The following is a 17,500-nucleotide window of genomic DNA, read 5'->3' as shown; positions in this document are numbered from 1 at the left end:
AATATCAGCATGACATGGTTATTGCGTCATTCAAAGAAAAAATTTTAGACGTTGGATTGGAAAACAGAGCCATGCCTTGAAATCCATTTCTTGGATGTCCATCCAGTCTCTGATTACAAAAGATATAATATAACCAAAAAAAAAAAATCCCCACCACTTCACTCGTATAATCCACATCATGGAACACTCGGAAATTCACCACCCATTTCGTTTGAGCGGAGAATGATCCTCGGATGCTCGGTTAACGCATAAAGGCACAGATCGTCAGCCAAAAGGGGGATAAAATTATTTCTTCTTTTTTTTTTTAATAAATATATAGTCTTCATAGACATCCAGGTTCTAGTAACAAATTTTTCTGGCTTTCTGAAATCCTGAATTTGCACAACAGAACTGAATTGAAAATAGCAAAATCAAAGAGAAATAAGCCCACAAAAACATATGGTTCCTCATGGAGAAAGGAATATACAGCATTGCTCATTCCATCACAAGTTTATACTCTCACAAAAAATCAACCGCCCTGCCTGCTGAAAGAAAGCACTCCCGCAAATATACATCTGCAAGTACATAACGGCAAGAATGTTTTTTTATAAGGCAATCACACAAGAAAGTCATATGACCAACAAAAGTAGTACAAATAGATTAAGCATGCCCAATGTTCTGAGTAAAAAAGCAAAAGGTATCTTAATATAGGAGGAATGGGAAAAAATAGAATGAACAATAAAATTCATAATTCATAAGCTTGCTATAAATGCTCAGAAACCAAATAATAGGCCATCAATTTTCAATTCAATAGAACATGAATTCTAAATTCATTCCAACAAGCTTTAACCAACCCCGAGATGTATATTAAATGATCTTATAACTTAAAAAACTTTGGGATTTTAATAATTTTAAACAAGCCCTATCATATAAAAATGATATTGCCTCTATTAGTTAAGGTAAATTCCATTGAATTTTAGAATGTCGTCCCAACACATGCTAGCACCCAAAGACAACCTTTTCTCGACTAGCTGAATTTCAAGCGACGCAGCTTTGGGCAAGAGTATGGCCTACATGAAACCTTGGATGCTAAATAGTGGGTACAAAGACGAATCATATTGGTTATGAAAACAGCGCTCAAGCAGTGGGTAGGCAACCATCAAAGATTATCCGAGAATTTCAAAGAGTCAAAGATGATATGGAGAGCGTTAAGTACCGATTGAGATTCAAGTATTTAGATAACATAGGAGTAACTTGGTTGGCTATTTGTTTCATAAAATTTTAAAGACTAGGAAGATGCCTGATGAATAGAGAAAAAGCACAATAGTACCAATTTATAACAATAAAAGAAGAAATTCAAAATTATTCTAACTATCACGGTATCAAACTTACTAGCCATATTATGCAACTTCGAGAGAGTGTGATTGAACACAGATTGAGATGTGATACAAAAATATCAAAGAACCAATTTGATCTCATGACAAAAAGATTGTTAACTACGGATGTTGTTTTTTTTCATTCAGAGGTTAATTGGAGAAATATAAAGAAAAAAAAAACAAGACCTTCATATGGTTTTTATTGTTTTAGAGAAAGCATCCGAAAAAGTTTTATGAGAAAGCTTATCATGGGTGGGATGGGACTTTTATTAATTAGATGGAGTGAAGTTCCCATAATGCCCCTACTTTCTCTTACAGAGAGGTCACTTTCTGGACAAATTCTTTCCTTTACCTTGACCGTGAAGTGCCATAGGATAACCTTTTTCCTATTCTGCTCTTGCTTGACATGGTAAACATTACTGCCAAGCATTATCTCAGTTATTTAATCAATTTTATGGGCTTTCCCTTAGCGTAATTACTTTTCCATACCTCCATTCAAAAATTATATTAAACTGAAAAGACTTTTTATCGGTCTTTGTTGTATTCATGTATCTTCCTTGAAATAATGTGCTTGATAGCTATCTATTTTCATATCTTTTTTTAAAAAATATTTTATATTTATTAAAAAAAAATTATTAAAAAAAAGGCCTCATTCACTGAATCCGCCTTAGGCCTCCAAATGTATTGGGCCACCCCTGGAGGCATGCACCACTAAGAGTGATTTGATACATGTAGAAGGAAAGAAGGGCAGGGGTAGACTGAAAATCACATATAAAGTCGTAAGGAAAGACTCAACATCGCTGCATCTTTTAGAAAGCATGGTCCTAAATAGAATGGAATGGAATAAAAGAATTTATATAACCGACCCCAACTTGTTTGGGGCTTAAGTTATGCCTCTCGGATATATATATATATATATATATATATATATATATATAGAAACATGAAGAGTAAAGTTCGGCATTCCCTTATCACATATTTGATAGTCATTTCTTCAAATCTAAATAGTTTATCTTGTAACAGAGAAAAATTATGAAACTATAAAATAAAAAAAATCGATCCCTCCTTATGCAGATAGTAAAACTTAATCATAAGCAACATCCAACCATTACTTGTTTGAAATTTTAGCAAAACTTCAAATGCCAGGCAAATAAAATACAGGAGTTCAAAACCAAATATCCCATGCCGATACCATGTTGGTACAATATTGGTACGCCTGATATGGAGGTCAATTCAGAGTACGAAGTCTCGGTACACCCCCATACAGAGTCTCGGTTCAGTACCGGTACGGGATGGTATACACCAGTATGGCGAACCTTGATTAGCACCTTTTAAAAAATGATCACGTTGCGCATTAACTTCAAAAATTAAGAGCCACTTGTTATCCATACTATGTATAAAAATGACAATCAAATCAAGGAATATTGCCTCTTGATTCTATCTGTTACTTTTTGTACTAAAATGCCCTTCCACTTTTTCTATACTACATAAGTTATTCCCTCCTATTAGTTGTGGCTGTTCAGAAAAGAAAATATGGAAAGATGTAGAATTGCTTTTGAAATCCAACCTAGAGAAAACACAAACCCCTTCCAAATCAAATCATATTCAAGCATAACTACTTTTTAAATCCTAAATCCTGAAAACAAAAGCTGATAAAAATAAGAAGATATTTCTTCTAAGCAAATCCTATTTGATAATAATTACTTGATTTTATTTTATTTAAATATATTTTTTAGAGTTTTATATAACTATCTTGAAATTTTCTTTATATTTTTTCCTTCAAATGCACACTGCACATGCCTGGTTGTTAGCATATAAAAAAGGACGGTGACACATATTTATAGGTATAGGTAAAAAATGTTAAGACCGAAGGTTACCTTCTCATCTCAAAGAATATTGCAGCATCATTTTACACAGAAAAACTGCCCTGCAAGGATCAGTAATATAAGAACCAACCAAAAAACATCTCCTTAACAATAACCCAGACTCTATTGAGATAAAAAGAACCAAAAGAACTACCTGCGCTCGACAAACAAGGTGCTCCCTGGAAAAATTTAGAGAACCAGTCTAATATCATAATGCCATCTAAGCGGCACGAAGATAAAATATGATGCTATCTGAAAACAAGACTTCCATTCTGGTGCTGCCTCAAATTCTCAATTAGAGATTGATAGAAGGATTTCAGAGTCTTGACGTCATTTCCCTGTTGAAAATCTAGAACAGTGAACTACAAATCCAGCAAAATCAGTTACAATACAGCTAGTTCTGCTAGACTGCTACAATATGAAAGGTCAACACATGAACAGACTCCAAATGTCTCAGCAAGATTTAAGTGGAATAAGAACTACTTAAAGAGAAGAAATAGAGACTTCTTATAGTCCAAATCTAGACAAGTGGGTTGCATTTAAATAATAACGAATTGTAAATGGAAGTCTCAATTTAAAATTCTTTGGTCTTTTTCAGATTATGCAGTGCATTCCCTCTATGCTTAAACAGCTTGCACATCTTAACTGTGCATGGTAGAAATATTATCTTCACACATTACCAAGAATAACACACTAGCGCAAGTTCTCATACCTGCAACTTTTGATAGTATTGTTCTGCTAAATCTTGTGGACAATGAGCTGCTGGGAGACCTTTCGACAAAAAATGAATAATGAAATCATCCCCAAACTTCTCATACATAACCTTTTGAGCCAGCACAATTTCTCCAAAAAGAAGAAGCTGTTAAAAAGAAAATACCATCAAATCAGTCTGAATGCAACTGATACCAAGGAAACCACATTAACAAATAGCCATCCCAATATCAGAATCTGGACACTGATTTTATTGTAGGAAAATAAGAGGTTAGGAAAAACAAGAGTAACAGGTTCTTTACTTTTTCTTTCAACTATTCAAAATACAAATTTTGCAACTTGTGTGCGAAACAGATATTACTCTAGAAAATGCATCACCAATTCACCATTTTGAAATTCAAATAAGTTTACATTAATGTAGCACCCCAGAAAAACATTCGGAAGAGAACCCAAACCCAAGTGCAAAATTAAATGATGTTTGCGGACTCTAGAACATAAGCCATTTTCTTTAAAATTTTATTTACTTATTAACCCAAGAGAACTAAAATCCAGAGTAGAATAAAACTCCAATAACTACTCATGAGCTGAAGCCAAGTGAAATAATAGCTTTTGTTCTTTATCCAGTAGAAAGGAAGGACTAGTCCTCCAGCACTTCTACATTTCAAGATAAACATCTTACCTAGAATGCTAATGTAGATGCAAACTGCGGAACCGTCCCGAACCGCCCCGTTCGGAGCGTCCTGGGCCATACCGGCGGCAAACCGAGACAGTTCCGCTATTGAAACCGAGACGCCACTTGCCGTCGCCAAAGAGGGAGAAGGAGAAGAAAAAAGAGGAAGAGAGAGAGAGCGGGGAAGGGAGGGAGAGGAAGGAAGAGAGGCCAATTCCTCTCTCTTTATTCCTTCCTCTCCCTCTCCCTCTCCCTCCCTCCTCCGCTCTCTCTCTCTCTTTTCCTCTCGCCCGTCTCTTCTATGGTGTCGGTACGGGCCCGGCACGGCGCGGACCTGTACTAACTCGTCCCGCCGGGCAACCGGAATGATACCCAGTACCGGTTCTACCATCCTTAGTTGATAGGCTAGCCTAGAATCGAGTCGACACTACTTGTGGAACAACAAGAGCCTTGTTTTTACTTGGTTCTGTAGCAAACCAACCACAGCCTAGTTGAATCTAACCCAATCCACCTTAGCATCGCCTATGTTGCAAGCCAAGCACATCTTATCCCTTAATGATATTATCATCCAGGTTACAGCCACAGGGTAATGGAAACATCCTACTCTAGCAAGAATCTAGGTAAGATGATATATGCCGTTATAGGGGCTAACTGGGCTTACAGAGCCTTCCTAGGGGAAAACCATGACTAACAGAGCTGGGAATCGAGGACAACCAGGATCAACATATTAACAGATCAAAAGATGAGAAAGTGATAGTAAGGATTTAGGTCATCCTCAAATTCCCTTCACCCTTGCCACATCCAAATTGTTCTACACTAAACAAGTTATCTGACTAGTTTTCTTCATATCTAATTGCTGCCATCTAATTCTAATCAGACTCTTAATTATCTGCATTAGACATAAGTTTTTCCGCTTATGGCTCTTAAAAACCATAAAATATTTGAAGTACTACCAAACTTAGACCGCCATGGAACACCTATAAATGTATCCATGATATCTAGGAAGTAGCTCTGATCAAATGTAGTGAAAGTAGTTTTTCAAGAAGTTGAGTCTTGTTCCTCATTATGCATGAAGAGAGCAGGTCTACTGTTATAGTCACACTTCTAAAAGCAGTTCACTTTTATGATCTGATTCTCTGATGCTAACAAAAAAAAATCCTCCATTGCATGTAATCATTCTGTAATGTTGATGGATCAAAAGGTCAATATCCATATCCAGCAATAGTTCTAGGAAGCCTTGAGATGAAAAACTTAGATAACCACTAACTTCTTTTGTACAAGTGATAAATTGATTAATTATTTACCTATTTTTCCATGGGATAAATTAACTAAGAATAATATCTAGGATGTAAGGACATCCAGCATCATTTCTTTGAATATCCTGCCACCCTTCACATTGTAAGGAAGAGTATTTTGCAACATGAAGAACTTGGATGTTATGGAGTTCTCTTATTGTACAAGCGGTTGATCATACCTACTTTCCATGCAATATATTTTTAATAATTTAATGTTCACTATAGAAAGATGCTCATCGCAACTTTTTCTCAAAATTCTGCCATGCTTCACTTTGTGAGAAGAGTTTCTTTATGCTATCCTGTATGCCGCAGAACAACTACCAAAAAGGACAAGAACGTAGAACCTGCACTCACCAAAGTGTTCCGGAACATAAAAGCTCTCGAATAAGCTGAATAAATATAACCATTCTTGAAGAAGCAGATCCTGCTTTGTCCCAAGTGGATTTTACTCAAAAACATTCATAGACAAAAATTACAGGTCTCCTCTTCACCTTGCTAAAGCCATTCACACAAGAAGCTATAACAATGAGCCACCAAGTTACCAGTTATTCAATACCCTTTGTCTGATATGCATATGTCTCCCCTCTCACTGAAATAACATTAATATTTTCAGCACTGACCATAAATATCTTGATGGGGATGTGAGTGGGAAGGTTGGACCACCATGACCATGAGCTTTCAAGTTAACTATATAAACCTTATGCAGTAACCAAAATTTTCCCTCGGCACCAAATAACTAGTAAGACGATCTAAAACAACCATATAGTTATAGGAATTGAAAGTGGTTGTTCTTTGCATATGCTACCCTGTTCTCACAGATGACAATGTGTCTGTATCTATCTATCCGTATACATGTATAGATATGTACATATATGTATGTATATAAACTAAAAAAAGCTTCAAAACAAGTATATGCACATGCCTAAGGAGTATTCGAGCCACAAACTAAGCCTCAGAAGTCATAGCTGGCCTATTTTATGATATAGTTGAATACCAGATTATATACACTGCTCCTAGAACACTGCTAACAATAAGAACTAAAATGAATCATCACATTTTTCATATTTGATCTTCAGTTATAATGTTATTTTTCTTCTTCCAAAATAATGGTTTCAATGTCACAAAAATATCTCTGGAGAATATCAATGAAACTTTGTTTCTACTTGCCCTTTTTACCACCATTCCATGATTAAAAGCTGACCTAGTATTGGCATATTTGGACTTGCTCAAAATGACTCCTCATTATGACGAATGCTACCATATCTGACTTCATAAAAAGGCATCCCAATGTCATTTCATGTCATACCAACAGCTCCTATGTCATTAATCTATATATATTACATAAGCCATAAGAGACTATCAAGAAAACCAGCATATGTGCAGTATCTATAGGCTTGAAAAATCTTAAAATTTCAAGAATAAATAGATTAAGGATTTACAGTCTTTGCATCGCGGAACTCAAATGACTTGTCCAGAAGACTATACAAGCAGCATTCAGTTGCAAATTTCTCAATTATAAAGCTTCGGAAACCAGGAACCTGAAATTGTAGAAAACCCTTAACGTAAACAATCACATAGTCCATAAACAAACACATTTTACACATCACATTGATAATGCTCAGAAAGATAGATATAATACAAGGTACCTTATCTTCGCCATTATTATTGGTGCACCAGTCCTTAATAAGTTTCACAAAAATTTGCACACACAGCTGAAAAGTAAGCATGAAACAGAAATGAGGCTAGAACATGCAGAAACAGAACGGAATCGAAAAAAAAATTAAAGCAGAAAATGTAATGGAAAAAATTAAAGCAACAAATGTAACTGCAGTTCTCACCTTCCTAAGAAGCATATCCTTATGAGTGCAAGAGGTTGATAAGAGCAGATGCATTATAGCATCCAAATAGCCTTTACAATTTGGAGCAAGAAAAACAGAAGAAAGGTCATGGGTTGCCATAACATGAAGGAATGTATATAATGTTCGCTGCAGTTCTTGCAGTTCACGTATTTCCTATAAAAGCCAAGAAGGCATGTAACAAGATATATAATTGATGCCCTTTATAAATTTTAAAATTGCAAAAAAAGAAAATAACGTTAATAACTCATAACAAACACCAGGATTTCAACATGCAGCTCAGATACAATACTTTCATTCTAGGAAAAATTTGTCAAGCAATATCAAAAATTCAGTATTCACTTTGGCAAAAAATGAAGAAGCAAAAATAAAAAAGTAAGAACAACAAATATTTCAGTTTTCATTCTGTCAAAAATGCAGAAGAAAATTTTAAAAAAAAAAGTAAGAACAACAAAAAAGTTTTAGATTTATAAAGATATAACTATATATTAACACCAAGTTAGCAAGTTGTTGCCCCCAAAAGTCAACAGATCATCATGACCGGCCTGAAAACGAGACCTACGAACAATCATAATATGTAGAGCAATCAGATGCAAGCACGGGTATGCTAGGCAAAAGGAGGTTCAGAGAATACTGGTATTCTTTTGAACAGAAACTCAAGGCTTGGTTGCAGTTATGAGAAAATAAACTAGATAGTTGTGTCCTCTTTCAAAAGTGATGAGCAGGTGAATAGGCAGTTGTCATAGATATCTCAGAAAATAAGGGCACATATGGATTCAAACACTTGACAAGATGACGCATAAGCCTACCCAGGTATATGGTAATAAACTAAAGAAAAGAGGGTCTTGCATAACAGACCACCTGCACAGCTGCTGCTTAGGAGCCTAAAAAATCTTAAACAGCAGCCAAGGCTGTTCATATAAATAGCAGTGGTTAATATATTGGCAATGTGTATCATGGGATCAAGAATTCTCTTTTCATATTAGTTGGGAAGGAAAGTGAGATGAGGATTTTGTTCATGATTGTGCATGGATGCAAGACACTAAAAGTACACTTTAGGCATCAAATAGCATTGTATACTTCATATTTGCAACAGAATGGTTTTAGCTTAACTGTAATTATTTTATTGATTTACTTAATTCTTCACTTATCGGTGCATCTTTCACTTCTTTATTTGTTAATTTGGTTTATACATGCCATTGAGTCTTATGCATTTCCTTATTGCCTTAATTGCTTTCAGTTTCAGCAACCCATAGGTGGAAAAAAAAATAGATACATTAACTTCTATTTATTCCAACCACATGGTTCTCTAATGAAACAGTATTGCTGTTGTCATTAATGCAGTTACACTATCTTATGTCATTATTATCATAACCATCACATCAGTAGACAGGGGACAAACAAACTCCATATAAATCGTAAGAAACATAAATCTGTCTTTCCCCATTAGATTTCCAACAATTGTCAATTATAATGGTTACTTCTAAAGCATAGTACTATTTTTAGTATCATGTCTATACATATGTAAATGTACATAGTACTTTCAAGCAATCAGATATTGATGTGCATGAGTTCAATTCATGATCACTAAACACAATAATTTTAGGGAAAATCGCATAATTAGTATAACCAATCAAGAAATTTTCGCATAGTCATCCTGATACAAAGGTTTTGCATTCAAATTAGGTTCTTCAGAGGACATGCATGAAAACTCTCAATCCCCAAAGGTGTAAGCATATCATGGGACACATTTTTTCATGCTATTCAGATTTTGACCGGACAGAGGTAGCATCCTGCAAAACGTTATGAAAACATGACTGTTTACTTTGCAATTCATCAAAAGGATATAATTAAAGCCGCATTTCTGTTAAGTTCCAACAATCCCAAAATATACTTGCTCTGATTTTTATTTTGTCTATGTGTGCACATTCTGGTGGGTGATTATTTTTTCCCTTAATTTTGGCAAATAATTCATCATATAGTATGTTTAAACATCCATACCTCAGTATTGGCTCCAGACCCTGAAGAAAACGCATCATTTGAAAGAATAACAAACGATCTACTTGCAATGGCTGGAAATATCTGCTCTAACAAGTTCCCCACGGAGGTATTAAATTTGCATATCAATTGATTGATTAATAGAAGAAAATCCACCATATCTTTTGACTGCAAGATAGGGTTTTCAAGATAAGTGACATCAACTCAAAGTACAAATAGCTCATAATAATATGCATTTTTCACATGACAAAAGCATCACACCAAAGAAATAACTTAAGTGACATAATAGAGATAATATTCCACACAATAAACTACCAAATGATTGCCCCCTCCCCAATTTCTCTCTCTCACCATCTCTAAAAGAAGGCAGGCTCATAAAGTCAATATTTGTACTTGAAATGTTTTTAGCAACTAATAACATAGTACAGTATCAGAGATCAGGTCACTAAAGACTCCAGCAGAGATATGTTAAGCAATAAATAGCATGCATTCCATAATTACATTATATGACACATGATGAAGTAGGAAAAAAGAACTTGATGGGCATCATATGGTTCACAGCCCTGTAAAAGTCTGCTTCCCATTTTAATATTGAAAGATCTAGGTGAGGAAGATAAAAGGCCAGTACAAACTGGAGAAGAAGATTATGCCAAAGGGCAAACATAAAATAAAACCCTTAGAAATCTTGAGTTGCTCACAGTAAAAACTAGTTGAACAAATTAGATTATAGCTAGCCAATGCAAAGATGAGAATCTTCACAATAAATTAGGTATGGCTTTATGATGTGTCGAAGAATAGAAAGACATTTTTTTGATGAATATAGAAAGACAATTAATTGGCTGATAAAAACCTTTCATTCCCTGAACAAGGAAACCTTCTCATGTATTATCATGTAGTTTCTGACTTAAATTTCCTAAAAGTACTTAAATGATGATTAAAATTTAAACGTTGGCTTGTACACCAGCAAAACAGGCTGCATTATTCTAACAAGTTATAAGGTTATAACACCACCACCACACGCACACATACACACACACACATATGGAGAGAGAGAGAGCAAGAGTAGTAGTAACACAATGTCCAAATTATAGTCCCTCCTTTCAAAGATGGAGGGCATGAAAAATGGAGTGGATAATCCATAGTGGAATGAAAGAATGATTCGCATCACTACTTAACCTGATCAAACTTTTAGAGCTAGCATTAAATTCTCAATCAGAGCAACTTTCAACAAGAGCAATGCCTAATACAAATCTGGAAGATCAATGGATAAGGAAGGAGACACATCTTATTGGTTGAGAGGTTTGAGCTCATGCAACTAGAAAAAGGTCCAAAAGAACAGATATTGGCTCCATATCAACCAAGAATGGGTAAATACACGCCATGCCATGCTCCGGGCAGAAAGGGTATTGACCAGTATACTTTGATACAGCCAGTATACCACTGGTACAGCCTATTTCTCCTAAATTATTTTCATTTTTCCTACATTCTATATCTGTTAATAATATGTTTTTGCAAGAAGTTAGGCAGGAGTATTTCTTTAAGTGCCACTGTCATGGTTTTTTATGTATCCTCTAGCTCTTGTGTCGCTTGTTTATTATGTAACTTGAAATTAAAAATATATTGGGAACATGCCAGTGTTAAAATAACAGTTTGAACACAATTAGGATACTAGAAATCATTGAAATAATAAATGATATGTTTCCAATTTGATGAACCATAGATTTTTCAAAAAAAAGAAACACATAACAAAATCACTGACCTAATGAATGTTTGGTTTTCAATCTGATAGACCGCACTCCTTTATGTTTAACTAACCTAATAAATGACAAAGCCCAGAATATGCTTCCAAAAAGTGGCTGAACTAGGCAAAATAAATCAAGAGAAACAGAAGGGTATGGGACATATGGTCGCCCAACGAATTTAAGAAGACTGTCTCGGCCTCTTGATCCCCTTTTTCTCCTCATGTTTTATGATTTTCTACTAATCAGCCCTTAAATAAGGGCACCACATGTCACTTAATAGTTAATACTGAGGTGCACTTTCAAGTTAATCTTCCATTTTGCTGACTCATCCAAGCCACTTTACACTGATATAAAGCCACTAAAAAACAGCACAATGATGCCTAAAAACTGATAATAAAGTCTAATAAATTGTAAATCAAACAAATCCCAGCAAATCATAGCATCTAAAACCAAATCGCATCAAAAAAAAATTAGAAATTTTGACTGGATATTTGGAGGGCCTCACAAGGTAAACTAAAATTGTCTTCTTAAAGCTATTTCTGATTAGAAACCTTCTAAATAAAGGAAAATAGCTATTATTAGTTAGGCATTGTTGTTGGTTAATTTTTATTGTACTCCAATGTCAGGAAAGGCAGTTCATTATATATGTTTTAAGAGTTTTCCTTAATAAGTATTCTGTTTACTTCAGAGCCTTGAAGAACATGGTATTAATGTGACATTTAGCGAATGTTACTTAAAAGGCACAGTAGGAATTTAATGAACCGAAAAGCTAGACACAACAATTTTCACCCTTTTAAGGTGGTCTTGTGTTATAACCAACAAAGAAATTTTTGGTAGTATAAATTCTGTTCTATTTGGTAGAATATGCAATCATCTTGATTCCCTTTCTCATTCAATTCTTTATTTTCTTTCCTTCTATGAATTGAAAGCATACAAACATGCCATCAATAACCCTCTATTTTGCCAATTTTAACCACAAATCTATTTCATGCAACTAGATTGAAGACTTTCCTCATGTGGATGGAAAGTTGGATTCCTTCTCTATATAATTTCATCAATTGCCCAAGCAGCAAAATAGCACCCATAGTTCATTATGCTCTGCCCAACTATTTTAAACAAGAGAGTACTAACTATTAAAATCACCTTTATGATCTCATCGTAACCCATTTGCAAAATACCAATTACAACAAATTCCATGACACATTATATTTTTAATATTATCACAAGCTTTAGAGGATCGTCTCTTCCTATTACTTGCATCTGTTGCAAGAAAGTTCTCCACAATACTTGGCGCAGCATAGTAATTCAACATAATTAATTCTTTGCAATTGTTATCATTTTCCTAATGCGACTTAATTTGTTATCACCATTTGTTGTCGATTTTAATCGATCTTAGTGACCACATAATATGTTTCATATGTCCATAATAGTTGGCATGGTGCAGCAATTCATCATTATACGTAAGAGATAGTATAGAAATGATTATTCAATCATGTTTTCGAAGTCCCATTTAATGTCAAATAAGAACTTTTGAGTAAAAGGTAGGGGGTCCATCAAGCAAAATTCGTGGTTTCATGGTTTTTTAACTATTATAAGCCCTGTAATTTTAGTGAAGGACCAACTATGACTTGTGCAACAACTGGATCAAGCGCATTTTACATTTTGATTCTCTCATAACATTCAAATATGTTAGAAATGAATTAAAATAAAACAAGTCAATTGAAGTGATAGAAAATTGTCTAAATTATGATAAAGATGAACACATCAAAAAATATACAAACACCAAAGAATAAGCTGCATTGTGGCAAGCCAAATCAAAAAGACAATTATGCTTTGAATAAGAAATATGCATTGCGATGGAAAGACATTCAAACTCCCCAATCTATCATCTAGCAATACCAAAACTGAGGAGGGAAAAGAATAAAATAAAGAAGCACCTCATTCTCCACAAGCAACTGCTTCAATGCCACAGGAAGACATGGAAATATAGATGTTCCTAAAATGTCAACCATGCGATGAAGAAAGGAGGTAATCTGCATTTACACATATTATATAAGTCAGGTAGGATAGGTAAAAAAAAATGACAAAAGTGGGAAAACATATCACAATCAAATGGTCACCTTATTCCGTAAAGGTTTGACATTTGGAAACATGACAAGGATTTGCAATACCACGTCCAGTGTCTGTAAATCAAATAAGGGGAGAAAAAGAGATATTTAGACATGTTATGCATGAAAAATAATTAAGAAGGATAGAAAATCTGTCATTTAGCTTCCACAGTAAATAAGCACGCTAGTTCCATACAACCACTTTAGTGTAATATAAATGTAGCATATGTAATGAGCAGCCAGGTAATATTACATATTATGAATTTTAATAAATTAGTCAGCATATACTCATCTATTCGGTCAATGGAAAAAATCGATGGACAACCTCAACTTACCTGCTTAAACATAATGCCGACCATTGGACGACTACCAATAACTAGCCGCTCATTAAAACCCTACTCCACAAACCAACACATGGTAAATGTTAGGCATTAAAAAAAATGAATATTATCAAGGTTCACAATCTCAATAACAGACCTCCAGTAGCATCATGGTACAGCATCAGTGCACCGGTACAAGGATTGATTCACTATACCAATACTTGGTATGCCCCATACCGCATACCAATTCCGTACTACTATGGTATGCTACACCCTATATGCACCGGTACAGACCGATACGGCATACCATGAATGCATTATTATTTTTAACAGGATAATGTTGCATAATCTGATTAAAATGTTAAACAAATTAAGTGAGAGAAAAAAGGACAAGTTTGAAGTCCAAAAATCTTCCCATGCATACATCAGTAACTCATACACAATCAAATTGGCTTTTGAAATCAATGAAGGAGCATTTTCTAATGGATCCAGTCGAAGTTGCATCATACTTAGGGATGGAAACCAGACCTTGCTAAGAGCATTCAAGGCCATGATAATCTGCTGGAGTGTCACAACTTTTGCCGAAGATTCTCCTAGAGCCTGTACTTTGGAATCCAAAAGCAATGCCTTAACCTGGATTTCTCAGGCACATGTTGTAACTGAATATATTATCTTCTAGAGATCACAATAAGGAATCATAAGAAGCACCAGAGCAACTAGATGGAGGGAATAAGAGACACTAGATTTCCAACTTCACCTGTTGACAAAGAGGATTGAGCAATGCTGCCAAGTACTCAGATTGCTTTTCAGGTAACACATCTTCCATGCCAAGCAATAGTCCAATTGCCTGTCAACCAAATCCAAAATTTATTTGGGTTAAAGATAGGACTTGACATAACAAAAACTAGCTCAATGAAAGCACAACGACAGCCTCCTTCAAACTCAGCAAAGTTATACCTCAAATGTCTGACTACCATCTTCAGAACCAGAGCATTTCAGTTCTTTGGACATCCAATCTACGCTTGTAAAATGCGCTACCGTACCTTGCAGGCTCTGCACTCATAAAATACATGGAATGAAGAAACTTAAAAGCAGCAGCAATTCATGGACATAGTGTATTAGTTTGAAAAGGAAGAATCATGCCTGCAAAATTGTATCTAAAAATGGCAGAAGCTTTGCTTTCAGTAACTTCACTGCTCTCATGAATAGATAACTACCCCGTCGGCTCACGTTGAGGTTTGGATGGTGTATTCCCCTCTCATCCAGAAAAGCAGCCAGCACATGAGGTATGTACTGGACATTCTCATGCACAAACTTCATGTACCTCGTGACTGTTTCCAAATAAACAAGTGCCACCACCCGATGCAAATGGCATGAGAACCGTGCCGATAGAAGCATCGGAATCAACTCCCCCAGCAACCCACCACCCGTCCTTATTGCTTCTTCACTCACAGTCTCACCATACCGGTAGAATAAGGTCAGCGCAGCTTCTACTTCCTCCACATTCATTTCTGAAGAGGAGAGAGCAGTAACTAACAGATTCCGGATAAATAATTGCGTGCCATCAGGCACCACCCTGCACACACTACGGAAGAGTGTGAAGAGCTCCTTCCGGCGCTCGCTCATCTGGTCCTCCTCCTCCCTCCCGATCTTATCAGGGATATCAAGATTGCTTCTATAGGCTGGATCGTAGCATATCTGCACTCGAATCACTTCTAATATCTGTCCCAGGTAAGCTACCTGTTGCTGCGAGGGTGACTTCATGGTAGACACATAGTCCGACAAGAAATCTACCACATTGCCAGAATCCACTTCCTCGCAGTTCTGCATCACATAGAACACTGACGGCAAGGCCTCCTCAAGGAGCTCCAACGAGAAGGACCCCTCGATTTCCTCCGAACCCAACGTTTTGTGGCATTCCAGAGCCTCAGAAGCATACCCAGTTATCAAAGTCGCGAGCTTTAGAACGAGATCGGGGCCTGCAAACACCTGGCTCACACGGAGTCTGCGGAGCAGGGCAAGTTTCGAGCGGGGGTCCATTCTCTTCAAGACAATGGCAAGGACGCAGCCGGCGGCCGCAGACCTCAGCTGCTCCGGCGAGCCAGAGGCGAGAATGAGATCGAAGAGAAGGGGGATGAAGGCGTCATTGGCGACGAGGGCGATGTCGATCCAGGAGACGTACCGCTTCATGGTGTCGAGGGCGGCGGCGGCGAGGTCGGGGTTGGAGGAGCGGTAGAGGGAGACGGCGTCGAACCAGTGGCGGGCGATCTGGGGGACACACTGGAGGCGCATGGAGTCCTTGACGCGGGAGGCGGCGGCGGCCTCGTCGGGGGAGCGGGGGTAGTCCTGGCTGAGGAGGTCGTCATCGAGGGCCGCGAGGAGGCGGGCGAACATGTCGACAGCGAGAGGGTCGGCGGATGGGAGGCAGGGGAGGAGTTGGTGGAAGGGGGAGGGCCAGAGGGTGGGGTACTCGAGGCGGATGAGGGCGGCGATGACCTGAGCGAGCTTGTTGCGGAGGAAGGAAGGGGATGAGGGGGGGAGGGGGCAGTCGGAGGCGAGGGAGAGAAGGGAGGAGCGGAGGAGGAGGAGGTCGGCGGGGGAAAGGGAGGAGTACCGGAGGAGGAGGGCGTCGTGGAGGGCTTGAAGGCACCAGAACTGGACAGCGACGATGGGGGAACGGTGGAGGCGGTCCAGGCAAAGGCGGAGGAGGGCGGATGGATCGGCCTTGGCCTGCTCGCAGAACGCCATGGCCTGAGCGCGGAGACCCGGGTCCGCAGCGCTGGGCTCGTAGTTGAGGAGGATCGCCTTCTCGAGGTCGTCCATGGCGGGCCTCGCCCCTCCCAAAGCCCTAGAAACAAAATCCTAAAAACCCTAGCTGTCGATCGATTCGAATTATAAATAGAAAGACTTCAATGGGGATTCTCATCAGAAAGGGGTTAACAAAAGTTGGAAGACAGAGTTATTCCACGGCGGGCGTCGCCCCTCCCCAAAACCCTAGGAGCAAAACCCTAAAACCCCGATCGACCGATCGATTTATTAATAGAAAGATATGGGTCGGTTTCTCAGAGGAGGGTAATAGTTGCAATACAGATCTATTTTTCGCAGCGGAGAAGTGAAGGATTTTTCTGAGTAATTATTAGGATTTTTTTTATTGAGTGGTTATTAGTTTGATGGAGTTGATGCAGGAGGAGAAAGGGGAAGAGAGCGGCGGAAGGCGGAGAGTTTATATCGGAGAAGGAGAAGTACAGGGAAATATAAGAGGTTTGAATTGTGTACGAGCCCTTGGGTGGCAAAACAGGGACAAGGAGAGGAAGGGATGGGACTATGGGAGTGGTTGGTTTGGAAGTGGGTTTGCAGGTGGGTGGCACTGTGGACCTCAAGGGGGTTTTGGGCCAATGAGATGGATGGAGATTTTTGCTGCCGATTTTCAGTTGGCTCAATTGGATTCCGTGGACTTGGGTTTTGGTCCATTTTTAAAGTAATTGTGGACAAGTGGATTAAGGCAATGTACTGGATTAAAATGGCAGCCAAATCGTGACTATTAAAAGCGTCCTGTGATTCCGTTTTTGCTAATCTGAAT

General features: G+C 37.6%; 1 protein-coding gene across 2 annotated transcripts; it reads right to left on the bottom strand.

Moving 5' to 3' along the window:
- Positions 1–264: 264 nt before the first annotated feature.
- On the bottom strand, positions 265–17,295 carry LOC103702052 (exportin-T-like). 2 transcript variants are annotated; one of them, XM_008784342.4, is made up of 15 exons: positions 15,064–17,287; positions 14,878–14,973; positions 14,678–14,767; positions 14,449–14,553; positions 13,936–13,995; positions 13,613–13,675; positions 13,430–13,525; positions 9,754–9,918; positions 7,735–7,908; positions 7,543–7,608; positions 7,336–7,434; positions 3,933–4,079; positions 3,375–3,558; positions 3,233–3,282; positions 265–554 (listed from the first exon to the last, which is right to left on the bottom strand). In XM_008784342.4, exons 1-13 carry the CDS (start codon positions 16,741–16,743, stop codon positions 3,469–3,471), a joined length of 2,931 nt encoding a protein of 976 aa, XP_008782564.1. In that variant the 5' UTR covers positions 16,744–17,287; the 3' UTR covers positions 265–554; positions 3,233–3,282; positions 3,375–3,468. The 2 variants fall into 2 exon arrangements, with proteins under 2 accessions (XP_008782564.1, XP_026658513.1); XM_026802712.2 differs by lacking the exons at positions 265–554; positions 3,233–3,282; positions 3,375–3,558; positions 3,933–4,079 and having other exon boundaries at positions 7,735–7,805; positions 15,064–17,295.
- Between the last annotated feature and the right edge of the window lie 205 nt (positions 17,296–17,500).

Source organism: Phoenix dactylifera, chromosome 6, assembly GCF_009389715.1.
Source record: "Phoenix dactylifera cultivar Barhee BC4 chromosome 6, palm_55x_up_171113_PBpolish2nd_filt_p, whole genome shotgun sequence".
Taxonomy (NCBI): Eukaryota; Viridiplantae; Streptophyta; class Magnoliopsida; order Arecales; family Arecaceae; genus Phoenix; species Phoenix dactylifera.
This window is presented reverse-complemented; position numbering and strand designations above follow the sequence as displayed.